This window comes from Sipha flava, unplaced genomic scaffold (genome assembly GCF_003268045.1).
Source record: "Sipha flava isolate LNK unplaced genomic scaffold, YSA_version1 36_pilon_pilon, whole genome shotgun sequence".
Classification (NCBI taxonomy): domain Eukaryota; kingdom Metazoa; phylum Arthropoda; class Insecta; order Hemiptera; family Aphididae; genus Sipha; species Sipha flava.
This window is the reverse complement of record NW_020273076.1, coordinates 1,894,708-1,912,090: the sequence shown is the minus strand read 5'-3', so window position 1 is coordinate 1,912,090 and position 17,383 is coordinate 1,894,708. Positions and strand designations below refer to the sequence as shown.

Below are 17,383 nucleotides of genomic sequence, written 5' to 3'. Positions count from 1 at the left end.
TTATTAAAACAATTTTGATTTTTATACAAATTATCGATTTTAACTTCTTTCAATTTTAATATAAATTTTGAAAATCATTACCAAACATTAACAATTTTGATTTTCTAAAAGTATTATAACGATTTTTATCAATATCTGAAATCGATTTTGAAATCGATAACAAGCCCTGAGTATAATGAAAAAATTCCAAAGGACAAAATCGATGAAGTATTTTAGTTCCCATTAAAAGTGTTTTGATTGGCATTCTATTAATCCGCATCCGAATTCATTCGTGGTAGATAACATAATGAAATTCAAAGTTATAATTTCACAAATAATCTTATTTTTAACCATTTATAATTTTAATTCTCTGTTAGTATAAACGTAACAATATCTTTATTAGGTTTGTATAAGTCACTTGATCTGATTTACAAATAATACAATTATAATGAGAACTCTAAAATTATAAAAATAATTAAATTAAAACATTTTTTAAATTCGTTGAGAAAATTATGTAGCCAAAAAAACTGTTAAGTTTATGTATATTAATCTCAACAAGAAAGATTTAAAAAAATTACATAATTAAAAGTTTTTTCTTACTAAATTTATATTAAGAAGTAATTTAAACTCAAACCTTACTTAATACCAATTTACACATCTAAACTGTTATCAATTTTATCTACAATCCAGTCAACAAAATGTGTGACCCTAGTGTATACACCGGGGTGATTTGCTTTACCACATTTATATCCGTAAGATACTACACCCATTAAATAATATTGATTTTCATCAGGCCACATTAATGGGCCTCCAGAATCTTGCTGAAATGTTTTAAAATTAAATAAATAAACAATAGGTACAAAAAATAAATAAATACAATTAATACCTGGCATGCATCTTTTCCACCTGTCTTTACCCCAGCACATATTACTCTGTCATCAATTACTACATTTTTTTCGTTAGTAAACGTTTGCTTACAATCAACGTTGTCCCACACAGGTAATTGAATTTCAATTAATGCATTAGAAGTTGATCCTTCTATATAGTTTATTATTTTTTTTTTTTTTGTAAAAATAAAAAACTTAAATCAACATTAAATTAAAGAATATATAAAAATAATACATTGACAATATCATACAGAATTGTGAATAATATTATTGTACACAAGAATATTGGAAATAATTGGAATGTGAATTATGGTATAATATTTACTTACTAAATGATGTGGTACCCCAGCCAGCTACAAATACCACCATATTAGTTAACTGGTTGATTTTATGTTTTCTTAAAATTGGCAAACAGATAGGTTGAATGAATTCTATAAAATTATTAGTAGTAGTTATATTAATCATGTATACAATTTTTTTTTAAATTCCTTAAATATAGACATAATAAAAAACAATAACCATAGAAGTAATAATTTCGTAAATTTTAATTTTATTCCTTGATTCCTTGGGTAAAACACAATTGCGTACGTTCGTTATCGGCGGTACCTTTTTAAGCTACACGATTCCGTATGATTTTACCTGAATTTTAACTACACGATTCCGTATGAAGTTTTAAACGTTGATGCCAATTTTCATACCGGTATTGGTGTATACCACATACCTATACGAGAGAACTTAAGAAATTTAATAAAAATATTTGTTTATTGCTTTTATTACCTATATTTATTGTTAATGATATAAAATATATCAGATATAACGAAATTTCGTTATTTCCGTTGTACTATACGGTATTTTCCGAGTTTCACTAAGAGAAGTAAGTTATAGATGTCAGGGAATCCAAATTTAAGTATTTTTAAATAATTTACTAACGATAATTTCATTCAAATAATAACTGTCGATTTTATTTATTCATTAATTACTTTTATTTAGTTATCCTCATTTTATTTATTATTTTATTATTAATTTTTTTTATGAGCTATTATATACCTGTATATTCTATATTTATTAGATATAATACGGTGAAATTAATAAATTTGATAACGTTGTATACAATTTCATACGCAATCGTGTTTATTTTTCTTACTCACCTTTTTGCTACCCATTGTAGTGAGCCAGTCTGATCAAAACTGACTAAAAACGTTTTATGACAAAGTCATCTCTTGTTGCAGTAAATTACACGTCTGTTGAAGTAAAATAAAAAAAACACTGTTTAATTTATAAATGTGAATTTATTATATTACTGAGAAACAACATAATGGTAGTCCGATAAGTTAACAGTTGTAAGTTTAACCGTATCGGTCTACCCTTAAGTCTGGTTACATTGTATCTGATTAAGTATTGGCATTACGTCCCTATTTATACATATATCTTTAAACATAATGCGCAATAGTAATTTAGGACAAGCAAAATACTCAAGGCTTTTCGTTGTCCGTTAAAAACAAAAAATAATATTAATCTTTTAAAACTTAAACAACTATTCCTTTTTAAATGGTTAGATAATAACAAAAAATAATATAAATATTCTTATTATCTAAAATACCCATTTTATCTTGTTAGCTAAAAACCCGTCTCCAAATATACAAATATGTTAGTAAATAGTTGTTTACGACCACGCTCAAGGAAATAAGTAATGGAAAGGACTATAAAATAGTTTTAACTAAGTCGTAGTGACCTTGGTTACTACACCATTTAAAAACGTACGCAATCGTGTTCTACCCGATTCCTTGATTTCTTTCAAATTAACATGATAAAAATTATTTTTTATAGTATACATCTTTAAAGGAAACATTAAACTAAAGAAATATTTATATAAGATGTAGCATATAATAAGTACTCGTATTACTAGAAAATATTATACTATTATTTTTATTTTTTTAGTTTGCCTTTTTTAGATCATTACAGCAAAATATTATACTAGTACCATAACATTATAAATATATAAATAACATTTACCATTAAATGTAACTGGATGTACCAATTTTAATATTCCTATATCATTGGTGTAGTTTAATGAATTGTATCCTCTATGTACTATAGAAAACGAAACAGGCATATCTATTGGTGAAGCTGAATCTTGAACACTAGGATTTAAATTCAAATCACCTAAACGTACAACAACCCTGAAAAATTAAAACCATTAAGGTGTGATTCCAATGCACGCGTCTAGAGACGTGCGGAGTGAATTAAATTTTAGAGGGGTGGTCAAACGTAGAATCCTACGTACGCGTATTTTGACGCGTGGCTTACTAAAATTTTTGATCACGAGATTGATTTTATAGACAAGTGTTGTGTAGTTATATCAAGTATTCAATTTGAACGTTTGTACGTGTACCATATGTTCATGTAAGTTATTTTAAAAATTAACAAAAAATGTCTAACTAAAAAACAAAAATTAATACTGAATCTATTTCTTTTACAGAAAGTAGATGAAGAACAAGAAACAGTATGGAAACATACTAACTAAACACAGTAGTTCTCGGGCGGGACACTTCTCAACCAAAATGAACCTTTCCCTTTTTGGCCATTCTGGCATGTCCGTTCTCGGCCAGTACACTATTTTGGTCATTAAATTAAAATATTCTTCACGTTACATTACAAATATAGGTATGATTTAAAATGTCCCGTATTTTTTAAAAATAAATATGGAACCCTAATGTTGATTTACTTACAATCTACGATATTGGTCCCTGGTTAGACAGTGAGCCGCTGTTAATACGTAACTGTCAGATATTAAAGAACCGCCACATAACCATTTATAATCACCATTTTTCCTAATCCGACGATCTTGATACCCAAGAGCTGCCATCCAGGGCCAAACACCTAAATAATTTAAAGATATAAGAAATGTAATATTTCACATGTAGTATTCAGCACAACATTGCTCGTTTGTTTCGTAAAAATTTACATAAACAACAATACTATTTTAATCTAAACTCCATACCTAAATCAGCTGGTGATCCACCGACGATTCTAGTGTGGGTAGAATTAGACCTACCACAAGTGCTTAAAGATGGCAATTTTATTGAAAAGTTAATTTTTTCGGTTGATGTTTGCGGTGAGGTAGTCTGATTTGAAGAACCAGAAGGATCATTTACTAATGCGCAACACAATTTAGGATCACGACCTTCATAACCACACTTTGAATTATGAAGAAACTCTGCAACTGAACTATTTTTCTTCGGATTTTCAAAAAGCATTAGAAGTGATGGACATCTCTTTATGTTAATACATTCACCAATTAATTCATCTGGCGTGTAACATTCTATAAATAAAAATGAACAGTAGAAATATGACGCGGTGCATTATCTTTCATTTGCCATACACCGCGGGTACTCTCAAGTACATCAGGTATAAGTACATATGTGTACGATAATGAAAATATTTGCTGCCGTGACCCAGTGTTTGCTTGTCGACTTTTTTAGCATAAGGCCACGGTTTTCAAAAACCGTACTGTAACATATTTTTTCACGCAACATTTTTATAGTTATAAGTTGTTGTATACGCCATGCAAAGGCTTGACGTATATAACAGATATATTTTGATTATTGAGTCTCAGACCGTCAGACGAGTAAATATACCTTTGGTTAAAACTTATTTAATTTCCCTTTTGGTGACCACAATAATGATTACTGCACAAAAGGATAAAGTAAAACGTGCCACAGGATTTATACTTTATAACTCTAAGGTATCTTTACTCTCAAACAACTGATCTTGATAATGAAATGTTCGAGAGTGAGATCTCTTTAACCTAGACCAAATCGTACTCTTCCTCAATTGATCACGTTAGTACTGGATGAGAAAATAAGTACAGAAACGTCTTGCTACTACACAAAAAAATATTTTTTTTCTCGGTACAAACGCTTCAGTATACTCACTAGAGATTTGATACTCTTAAAATATTAGAAAAAATTAAAAACAAGTATTTTTTAGTTTAAAACAAAATTGGATTATAATAATTTCAATCTTACAATAAAACAAACAATTAACTATTAATAAAACTTGTCGTAAGCCACGACACCCAACGACTACTCAGTCACCGTTACTATTGCCTTATATTGGTTTAGAAATGAAGATAACTGGACATTCGTTTATTTTTGCCTCGTATGAAATAATAGTTTAGAGCTATTATATTTTGTAAACATTCATATAAACGAAAGGTACAACAACGTCATCAACGTAGGACTGTGATAAATATTTATATGATATAAATTATACTTGAGTATAAGAATAGGTAGTTAAAATATTTGAATGATTAAACTATAATATTATTTTTTTTTTAAATTTCGAAACTGAATAAAAGGTATATATGCTAAAATTTCATAATTTTTCTCTCGCTCATTACAGGTACATCCATGTATTATATATTCTCTGTCAGTTTATACCAAAAACTATACTGCTAATCAGTTCCTAGTTGAAATTATGCATATATCCCACACAGAAATTTCAACCTCTTTATTTTATCATTCTTTTACATATTTTATACATAGTATTTTTTCTCTTCATTTCTAGTAGAAGAATACTAAGTGATTTTTAATATAAACTATGAGAATCAAGAGAAAATATATTGCATACTATGCTTAACAGTTAAAATATACTTCAATTAATAGTTACTAATTAAGTTAATTTGGTAATAAATCTTAATTACTACAAACATTAATACGTAATATAAAATCATAAATCCATATTTTAAAAATCTTAAGATTTTGTTTTATTGAAGTTTAAAGCTGTAAATATTATTTTTATAAATGTAGATGCACATACACCATTATTTACTAAACGTTGATCTCAATCAAATGTATGATTAAGTAACATTTAGAATTAAATTTGAAACATGCAAGGTGAATCATATTTATTACATTCTATTTTCTTCTTGCCTTTAGGCCAGGGGCAGTGCTAGCTTTTACGAGGCCCTGGGCAAAATATACCGCGAGGCCCTTTTATAAGAATGGCGTCTAGGTATATTTATATTATTATACACAAGTTTCGATCCGCGAGGCCCCGGGCAAGGGCCCTGCTCCCCCCCCCCCCCGTTGCGCCGGCCCTGCTTTGAGCTGTAGGCACATTTTAATAGCCGTAATCCGTGATCTGAACCAAGCAACATTTTGAATACAATAATGTATTATAAAGATAACGTTGAAGTGATAACAGGCCTAATATGATAACGTGACACCAAATTTTATTTGAGTACTCATGTTATGTTCACTTTTTGAAAAGATTAACTCCTATATTATTAATTTGCTATGTTATTAAATAATATCGTTAACATGTCATATTATAGAATAATAACTTTAAATTGATTGTTTAACTAAATTTTATGATAATAATCATAAATAACAGAAAGAAAAAAATCGTGGTTATTTAAAACTACTCACCATTTAATGATTGAGACGATACGGTATGCAGGATTACAAATAACAAACCAACTATGTATGATCCTTTTTCCATGTCAAATTATGAAAATGTCAACGTACGCTTAAACTAAAATCAAAACAAGAAAGTAGGTATATTACTCGCAGGCTGAATACGATAGCTATCAATTTATTAAAAATTAAAAATACAAAAACAAGTAAAAGTTATGATATAAGCCATTTGAATAACACTAATAAATCGTGTAAAAATAAATTAAATGATCCTATATTGGTCCTATATTGGTATTTGAGTTGGATATTAATACAGCATATGATTTATAATCACAGGTTTGAGTCAAAAAGATAGCTCATACGCTTGCCTTGACCAAAGTCAATAAAATCATAAAAATCTATATTTATAAAATTTATATTTTTTTTTTTTTAATTTTTTTTAATTTCTGAGTGAAACGAGAAATTTATTGGTTTTACAGTAATGTTTTTTTTTTGCCCGAGTACACATTTTCGACCAGAATGATAACCGATCATTACCAAACAAAAAGTAAATATTAGAAAATGTGTTCATGTTGGTACTTTATGAGTCATAAGTGTTTAATGTTTATCCTATAGAGTAATACATAATATAAAACAGAAATGCCTTTTCCTTTCATTTCTTATAATAATACAATTTTTTATCGTTTTACTTTGTACATTTTATTAGTTTTATAAATTACATTATTACATTAAATTACTTAATATGAATTTATGTATTTAAATAAAAATTTGTTTTCATTTTTTAAAATACGTTTATAGTCTAATTGATATTTTTGTTTATTGTATTTATTGTATATTGTAGCTATTTATAACATTTTAAAAATATAAATTGTAAATTATCAATTACGCATTATTTAATACTGTAATACAGTAATTAAATTTAAATTAAATACAATTTTGAATATTTTAAGTTTCAATTGCTATCACTATTGATTAGTTAGGCATTTTGTATTATAATTTTAGAATAATAAATAAATAATATTGATTTTTATATTAAAATAATGCAAGGAATGAAAATCAACAAAAAAATGTATGTTATGTACCTACATCTTGATACCTTGAATATTTCGAACGAATGTAAGGCCTTGTGAATAACACATACTAATTATCTTAGATTCTTATACGAATACACAATAAAAAACGTCAACTATGTTATTAAGTATTATTAGATACAAATTATTTTACTTTGACTAACATCCTATTATTATAAAGAAAATTAAAGGTTATAAATATTTAGTATTATTAATTCAGTTAAGTACAAATCAAGCATAATATATGCCAAATTAAAAAAAAACTATTTTGATGAACAAATATGTTACTTTTTTACTGATACTATCATTCTATTCTAATTTTTAAATACCAGCACATTTAAACGTGGTCAATGCACAATAAAATCAAAAATTTTTTACACTGATCGAAATATTCGATATTAGATTGAATGAATGGTACACTCTTTTAATATATCTAATGATCAAGCTTAGTTAATTTAGTCTTGTTTTCGAGACAATATGCTTTTTTAACCACCATATGATTGAGTCCATAAAGCTGTACTGAGGGTTTACCTTTACTGTACCGATGGTATATTATAACAAACTTAAAAATTTATAAAAATACATAAAATACTTTTCTTGAATCTCACAAAAAATTTTCAAGTTGTCTAGTATACCTCCGATCATGTAAATTTGAGTTTTCTTTTAATATTCCTACATGTAGTTAAAAACAGTCATCCTTATTAACAGTTAAAAGAAAGTGTTCATCTCTTTGCATAAAAATGGTTATATTAAAGTTTAATTAGACTGGATTTCACTAGTTTTTAGTTTTGCAAATTTTGAATTTACATTTGAGTTACCGACCATTTGTTTAACTTTATTTACGAGACATATAAATATTGTAAGAAAATCTAAAAACTTTTTAAAACATTAAATTTAAAAAAAAAATGCAATGATTGAGAGACAACATAATAATTAAGTATTTTAAAGGGTAAAAGAAAATGATATTTGTAAAGGCATTACTTTTTTCAATAAATAATCGATACTTCATACATCTACGTAATACCCCATAAATCGAATACCTATAGGTGTATGTATATATATATATGTATATAAAAACAGATTTTTAAAAAATATTTAAAAATCAGACAAATCAAATAATTTAAAATTTTTCTCGCACAGGTTTAGTGTTTTTTTAGATTTAATTCATTTTAGATTCTCTTAATTGTATATTCAATAATCAACAATTTAAATTTTTTTTTTTCTAAATCAAATCAATGATTTTAGAAGAAAAAAAAATGTATTATTGTAGTAACTTTTTGTTTCTTGCTGTAATGTGTTGAACAAAAACAAAATAAATAACAATAAAAAAATTTTGATTCAATTCTGAATGTATTTATATTCATAGTTATACAAGTAATGTTTGTAAAAGATACTTAAATCTAATATAAAAATAATATAAATTAAAAAAAATACAATTTTAAATAAGTTGCAAAAAAATACAAATTTGATCATTGAAAAAAAATTAAATAAAAAATTACACAACTAGAAGTTTCTTTTCTCTGCATTAATTATTTTATAAAAAATAATTCATACTGAAACAGTACCAAATACCAATGGGATACACCTTAACTGTTGTTCATATTATTTGCAATCCAGTCAACAAAATGTGTGACCCTAGTGTATACACCAGGGAAACCTGGCTCAGCACATTTAAATCCAAAAGAAACTATACCCACTAAATAATACTGATTTCCATTAGGCCACATTAATGGACCACCAGAATCTCCCTGAAATCATTAAAAATTAAATGAACAAAAGTTATAAAAAAAATATAAATTTAATTAACAGGTTACCTGACATGCGTCTTTTCCGCCAGTTAAATAACCAGCACATAATACTCTCTCATCAATTACAGTTTTTTTGTTGGCAAATTGTTGCTTACAATCCGCGTTGCTCATCACTGGTACTTGAACTTCCATCAATGCACTAGAAGATGGTCCTCCTAGATTGTTATTTAATAAATTTTATAAATAAATTTGAAACTTAAATCGATAGATATAATACAATAAATAAAAATAAAATGTTGACAATATTGTTAACATGTACGAATAATTGTTATAGACAAAAACAGTTAAAAAAATTTTAAGTTTCAAATGCATATTATCGAATAATCTTTGGCAAACGGTCACTTAGAGCAGTATATTGTTAAAATCTGTCTCACGCGGTCAAATTATACAGTTAAAATAATATTTCCAACATTCGAAGGTCAGTTTGTACGGTTAATCGGAGTAAATCAACTGCCTCCATCTAAAAAAATTCAATTATGATCCTTTTAACTAACACTATTTATCATAAGGTACTCTATCTTTTATAATGTATTAATTTTAGATTCTGAGCGGAGCGAGGAATGTAATGGTTTTACAATGATGTTTATTTCTTTTTCTTTTTTATTCTGTAAACACTTTTTCTCCCTCTACACTTGCTCAAAAGTATCAAGTGTAGCATCTTTTCTGAAAGATAATGTTCTTGATCTGGTACTTTAAAGAGGTCATTTTTCGATTTTCGAAACGGTACTCGAAATAAAAGCGGTTAAAGGAGAAAAAACTTATGATTTCACGATTTTATAATATTAAATAATTACGAACTACGTTTTCTACCAAAAATATTGCTTCAAATGAAAAATGACAAGAGATCTTTTTTGTTGTATTTTGGATTTTGTTCCTTACGATTAAAAGTTCGGAAAATTTTAGCCATTTTTGAGCTATTTATAGACATTTTAATTTTGAGAGTTTTTTGTTGTAATTCGGTTACATTTTTAAAAACTTGAAATTTGGGTTGTTTACTTATATTATCCTTACCTAGACATGGTAAAATTTTCAAAACATTTGAGCAACTTTTGAGCTTTTTCTTTTATTTTATATTTTTTTTCATTTTTATGATATTTCCTAATTAAAAATTATAATAATAATTACATAAATTACCTATTTATACAAATCGTTCTAAAGCTGTTTTTAAAACGCTTTGTTTATCACCATAGAAACGAATACAATTAAATAAAAAAGATTCCATCGTCCGCTCAGAATCGTTTTTTATCGAATGCAATCAAATCGAATACAGTAAAATTACACTATACTGTCCGAGTTATTAAATTTTTATTTGACTATGTGATTAATAGGTGTATTATAGGGTATAGCCGTTTTCGACCAAAAACGTACCCTTCCTTTTTTGACCAAAACAAAAATTTATATTATAAATTTAAAATAATAAAATAATGATGTACAATTTTTGTCAATACCTAATTATTAAAATATTAATATAAAAGAGAACAATATTTTGTATCTAGTTTTAATTTCTTATCATAATGAAAATTGTTTACATTTTTTTTTCGAAAAATCGGAACTTTAATGTTAAGATTTCGCTCATTACACCTTCTAGCTCCACTCACAAACTCGAGTGCTACTGCGTGGCACTTTTCGGGGGATGAGGCTTTGCCTTAAGGGGAATTATAGTCTAAGCCTAACCTAGTTTTTATATAAACCTTGATACTGTTGCAAATGGGATTATGATCTATATGTGAACCTAAAACCTCGCCACGCGAGTAAAACCCTGAATCGTCATTAATATATTATAGTAGTTTCCATCGTAATCAAACATTGTAAATCATTATTTTATTTTTTTAAATTTATTATATAAATTTTTGTTTTGATCAAAAAGTGAATTGGCCGAAAAGGAAAGGGTACGGTTTTGGTCAAAAACGGACTCACCCGTATTATATATTAAATATTTTTTTCATAATTATTCATATATTTTTTTTTTTTTTTAAAGACAACCATATTATCTATATTGTCTATATTATAGTGTTTTAATTTGATTTTGTGATACATAGGTTGTAGGTATTCTATATATTTAATTATTCTCATAATATTCACTTACTAAATGATGTAGAACCCCAGCCAGCAACAAATGGCACCAAAGAAACTAATTGATTAGATCTATGTTTTTGTAGTATCGGCAAGCAGATAGGTTGAATAAGTTCTATAAAAAAAAATGTGATTATATGCATGTATATATATATAAAATATATTTATCATATTTATGAATTTTTTGTAGAAAATACTCTTTAGCGTTATTAGTGTATTTAAAAGGAAATTATTTAATTTCTCAAAATTTTTCCAAAAAATTAAAAAATATTGAAGAAATATTACACTAACAAGGAAATACAAGGAAAATTCATATGATATGAAATGTTGTTTATACTACAGGGAAAATATTATACGATTGTACTTTAAATATTAAAGTTATACATAAGTACACAAAGCTTACCATTAAATCTAACAGTACTTTCTAATTTTAATAGTGCTATATCATTGGTATATTCTCGTGCATTGTATCGTTCATGTGTTATGATACGTGAAATAGGCACATCAATTGGTGAAGCTGAATCTTGCACGTCAGGATTCAAATCCAAATCACCTAAATGTACAACGACCCTGAAAAACTAAAACCATTAAGAACAAAAAAATTTGATAAAAATAAATAAAATAAAAATATTGCAACACAAAAATTTAATTTTAAAAATATTTATAAATAATTTCTATTTTACTAAACATTTTTAAATTTTATTAAATATCCAATTTAACATTAAACAATTTAAACACTTTATCATACATGGTTGAATAATTTTACGAATTTCTCGTATATATTTTAAACCACCAAAAATCTAATAAATCAACCCAAATAAATATTATAGAAGATAATTTTATAAGAAAAAAAATGAATATTTAGCGGAAAGGTAATCGTTGCTCTTCAATCTTAGTGGGAACAACTAGCCCTACTCAACATCCTTTACTCTTTTGCATTGTCTTAACAAATTCTAATATCTAGCTAATCAAAAAATAAAAACGCCAACAAGATTATTATTAAGTACCCGTGTTAAATGTTATTAAAAAATTTTCTAGACTAAAAAAAAAAAATTGTAAATACATGTTTGAATTGTATTTAGATGTGCTTACAACTTTCGATTCCCGATTCCGACTGTACAGTGAGCAGCTGTTAACGCGTATCTGTCAGATATTAAGGCACCGCCGCATAACCATTGATAATCACGGCCTGGTCTGTTAAGATTTTGGTACCCAAGAGCTGCCATCCAGGGCCAAGCACCTAAACGATTTAAAATATTTAACAACTGTAATATACAATTCTCAAAATTACACATAACTACATTACTTATTCGTTTCTTTTAAATAGACATAGATAAGTATAATAATTTTATCCTAAACCTCTTACCTAAATCGGCTGGAATTCCTCCAACAATTCGAATGTGGCTAGAATTAGACTTTCCACAGGTGCTTTGTGATGGCAATTTTGATGATTTAACCGTCTCAACATTATCAGATCCAAATGATGTGTTAGGTCGTACAGTTGTTGTCGGTGGTGGAATATTTTGTGAAGGATTGTTATTAGTTTCACTATCTAAAGCGCAACACACTTTAGGATCTCTACCTTCATAACCACACATTGAATTACGGAGAAAAGCAGCAATTGTACTATTTTTCCGTTGGTTCTCCAAAAGCATAAGAAGAGATGGACATCTCTTTATGTTTATGCAAACACCATTTAAATCGTTTGGTGTGAAACATTCTAAAAATAAAAAAATCAATATGGTAATATACACGCGAAAAACGTTAGATACTATGATTAAGATAAATATATTAGTGTTGGGCGAATAATGTTCTTTGATGTCGCGGTGAGTAGAGTTCAACATAAGTATACTCGAAAAACGTTGAGCACAAGAGAAAAAGACATAAATGCAGTTTTTGCTCCCAAGCTAATTTTGAAAAAAAAATTTTTTTAATTTGTATGTTTTTGTTTTTATAATAAAATGGTACTTTCGCGTAGTGAGTCCTCTTTCAAATGAACGAAGCGAGTGAGGGTGGTTGCTTTACATACATAATTGACGATTATCAAATCGAAATATTCCCACGATGCAGAGCACGTAGATTTGCGAATTAGTTCTAGTTATATATTTATAATATATTATATAATTATATAAACTTACATTTTGTACACCTAACTTCTAAAGGAAGTTCGACCGACTTTTTTTGAAAGTGTCATCTAATTATATATGTAAAAACACAAAATTTGAAAAATAAATTACTAAAATAATTTAGGAGCTAAACTGAATTTGTTCTAAGAAAAAAGTCCAGTACTCGAATTAATTTTTTTTTAGTCGATACTCGCCCAACTCTAAAATAAATGATATTATATCTTAATTAATTTTGACCAATTCGTACCTAATAAATTACAATTTTTTAATTTTTTTAATTTATTTAATTTTATAATATAGTATAAAAATATAGTGATATTATTCAATAAAATAGTATTTATATTTAAATTCTTAATTACCTTATGCTCGCATTCTTTTTACAACGTATAAACTGTTATAACTTATTTACACAAAAACAAAATTATTTACTTTTTTATAAAGACGTGTATTACTGTTAAACTAAAGCAGTAAAATGAGAAAACAAGAAACAACATAAAAAAATTAATTTAACCATAACATTAGAATCCAAGTAGTCAAATGACAAAAACTGAATACTAATTACGAATGGTGGTTGGTGGATAATATATGTTGTTAGGTAATGGTAGTTAGTAGTAGCTAATAGATTAAAACAAAACTTAAATTTTAATAAATATTTTTATATTTTTCAAGCTTTAACGGTTTAAAAAAAATGGTTAAATAAAATCCTCCGTCTTAGCACTAAAGTCTAAATACATACCAAAGTTAGCCTAGCATAAAATGAAAAAATCATAAAACACAAAATTATTAATTTCATCAAAATAATGTTAACGCATTTTATTCTAATTTTTCTTGAACAAAATTGCAAAAATGTCTTCTTAGTTTAATTTTCTGCCTAAAACATTTGATATATTAACATTTTGGTGCATATTAAATTGTTAATAATGATTTTTTTTTTAAAAAAAGAACTTTATTATAAAGCCAACAAATTCTTCAGTTTACTCTAAATGTCTTAAATATTCATATGTTATAGGATTAAATTAATTAAATTAGCAACTATACAATAGCTTGTAGTTGTATTTGCTAATAAACCATGTATTGTGATATCGCTAGAGAATGGCAATGACCACGGTCTTGAAAGGCGGTCAAAGACCATGGTGCAGACTCGATATATATATATATATCACCTACAATCTATTAACTAAATGGACTATGATTATGGAACACGTAGGTACATTAATCTGTATACCCATTAGTATCAACAATTCAACAGAACAGCATGTCAAATAGACAAATATAATTATGTTAAATTCACTAATAATTAATTTACTTTATAAATATTTTTTCTGTCACAGAACAAAAGCTTTCATGTGTAGACTAAAATTGTTTGAAAAACGCTGACTATTTAACGTGGCTATGAGTAAAGCCCAAGACGTTCTACAAGATTCACAAAAAGTCCTTTGATTTCTTATAGTAGATTTCTAAGTAATTTTCAATATACGAGTAAATTATACAAATCAAAAGAAAATATTATAGGTACAATGCCTTTGGAATAAAATATACCTCAGTAAATATTGATTATTACATAACTGATGGAATGAAATACATTTTTATTTAATTTTTTCCTTTTTTATATTTGTTATTCATTTCAATTACTTCGAATTTTAATACATGGTAAAATAAATAATCAGACGTGATTCTAATTATATTTTATAAATCTTAATGTTTTGCTTTATTTTATACCTAATTCAAACTCGAAGTTATAAGATATTTCAAATTAATAGTGTAATATGAAGGTGAACCCCATCACATTTTGATATTGGTTCTATTTTATTCTAATCTTATGGTATATTTCAAAAGCATCAATAGGCAATAACCACCATTTCAAGCTATGTTTCTAATGTAAAAATTAAGTCAAAAGATATCCCAACTTTCGATAAAGTGATTACAGTGCAAATATATATTTCAACATGGCGATACAAAATATTATTTAAATAGCGATGTAAAATTTACTTAATGAAACAATTCATTCATGTTTATAATGCTAAATTATTAAATGATACCGTCAACACGTTTTATATAAGCTAATGTGATTTAGTTAAAACTATTGTTATAATTTAAAATTTATATAATTATAAATAACAGAAAAAATCGTGAAATTGAAAAACTACTCACCATTATTTGTTTGGGACGATACGAACTGGATCACAAATAACCAACAAAATATGAATGATCCTTTTTCCATGACAAATTAAGAAAATCTCAATGTACGCCTAAACATAATAGCAAAACATCGTACACAATAAATTACTCGCACTCAAAGCACCATAGCCAGTGACTTATTTTACCTAGTCTATTTCTACTTTACACCTTGAAATCGTGATCCTGCGTATTTTATTTCTGATCCAAAGAAAATAACGCCAACTTACATTTATTGAAAAATACAAGAGCCGTTTGTGGTAACAGCTAAAATTATATACACCGTTTGAATAATATAAGCATTGATTAAATGTACACATACGGACATTTTAATTGGGTATCAATACAGCATACGTTTTAAAACTACAGGCATGGGTCAAATAGATAGCGCATTAGCTTACCTTGACCGAGGTTAATAAAATCATTAACAATTTAAGACAACAACATTATTTAGTTACGTGATTTTACTATTTACTTTATTGGTGTATTTCGACAATATTATTTATTAGTAGGAGTATTTGATCATTAAATAGTTCATCAATCCTTAGATTTTATAATATAGGTACCTTTTAACTAACCTATGATGTACAGTATCATAAAACAATTAAACAGCTTTAACCACGTAAACAATATTAACACCTTAGTCTGTATACGTGACTAGCAGTGGAATAAACCCAATACTTAATGAATTTCTTTTAAACAGTTATTCTTTCTCCATGAACATTTATAAGAAATTAGTTACATTACACACTATTATAAACACCATTTATACTTATTAAACACAATGAAAATCATCAAGAAGTTATCAAATGGGTATAACATTATTTCCATTAGCAAAATTGCCAACTATTCTACGTTAAACGAAGGTCGAAGTCTCAAGGTAAAATATAATTTGATAAGCAAAAAAAGGAAGTACAATTCTTACATATTTGTTTTGTTTTTATTTAGCAAGTAGTTCATTTTTAGAAAATAATAGTGATAATACAATTTATCGGGCGGAAATAAATGTATAATTATTATCCGTCAGATTCAAATAAAAATATATTAGTTTTAGTTAAACTAAACTTAGTTAAACTAAAAATATTTTTGATTTTTTTTCGTTCCAAAAAAAATGTAGTTTATTATATTTACAAATTACATATCAAATAATTCATTGATAATTTGAGATATATTCTTAAAGAGAAGAGTCTACTATATATCAAATTTACACGGATAATACCTGTCAATTTATGTTGGTGACTTCTATTCAGACTACAACGTATGTTTTTAAATCTTACTGCCAACAACTATAAAGCATGTTCTTTAGTTAAAACAAACAAGACTAAGAAATGAATAAGCAATGTGTAACGAACAAGTATATACGGTTAAACGTGATAAAAGATACTAATCAAATGTGGTAATTTAATAAATAATAAATATGTTCATCAGAAATTGTGAGTTCCACCTCCATTTTACCATGTTCAAAACCGGTCTACTAATTTGATTTTAGTTATACGTCTGGTTTTAGCTCGAAAACAAGTTCCCGATTCTTACTTACGGAAAAATTTATAACACGCGCTTGATATAGATTAGCCAATATAGTTATACTGTAATTTATAAATTAATTTAACAAAACGTATAAATTATGAATGGGTTAATGGCAAATCAGTGTAGAAGCACCACTATGACGTCATAAGTATATATTATAGTCATGTTTTCTTGCAATACAATACGTAATGAAGTAGGATTTGTACAGCATACGTATAACAAGATGAGGCCAAGATAAGGGGAAGATGAGAAAAACATTTTTGCAAAAATTTGTATTTTAATGAAAGACTATTTATCTAATAACTATAAAGACCTTTA

The 17,383-nt window shown here is 26.8% G+C and overlaps 1 protein-coding gene across 1 annotated transcript; it reads right to left on the bottom strand.

Annotated features, from left to right (window-relative positions):
* Nucleotides 1-597: 597 nt before the first annotated feature.
* LOC112687997 (transmembrane protease serine 9-like) lies at nucleotides 598-16,944 on the bottom strand. The gene is made up of 16 exons (XM_025561007.1): nucleotides 16,758-16,944; nucleotides 15,688-15,805; nucleotides 15,515-15,612; nucleotides 12,604-12,957; nucleotides 12,330-12,477; nucleotides 11,641-11,807; nucleotides 11,251-11,352; nucleotides 9,171-9,319; nucleotides 8,946-9,104; nucleotides 7,511-7,523; nucleotides 3,868-4,188; nucleotides 3,596-3,746; nucleotides 2,880-3,046; nucleotides 1,196-1,297; nucleotides 866-1,017; nucleotides 598-800 (listed from the first exon to the last, which is right to left on the bottom strand). Exons 3-16 carry the CDS (start codon nucleotides 15,582-15,584, stop codon nucleotides 630-632), a joined length of 2,226 nt encoding a protein of 741 aa, XP_025416792.1. The 5' UTR covers nucleotides 15,585-15,612; nucleotides 15,688-15,805; nucleotides 16,758-16,944; the 3' UTR covers nucleotides 598-629.
* Nucleotides 16,945-17,383: the final 439 nt, after the last annotated feature.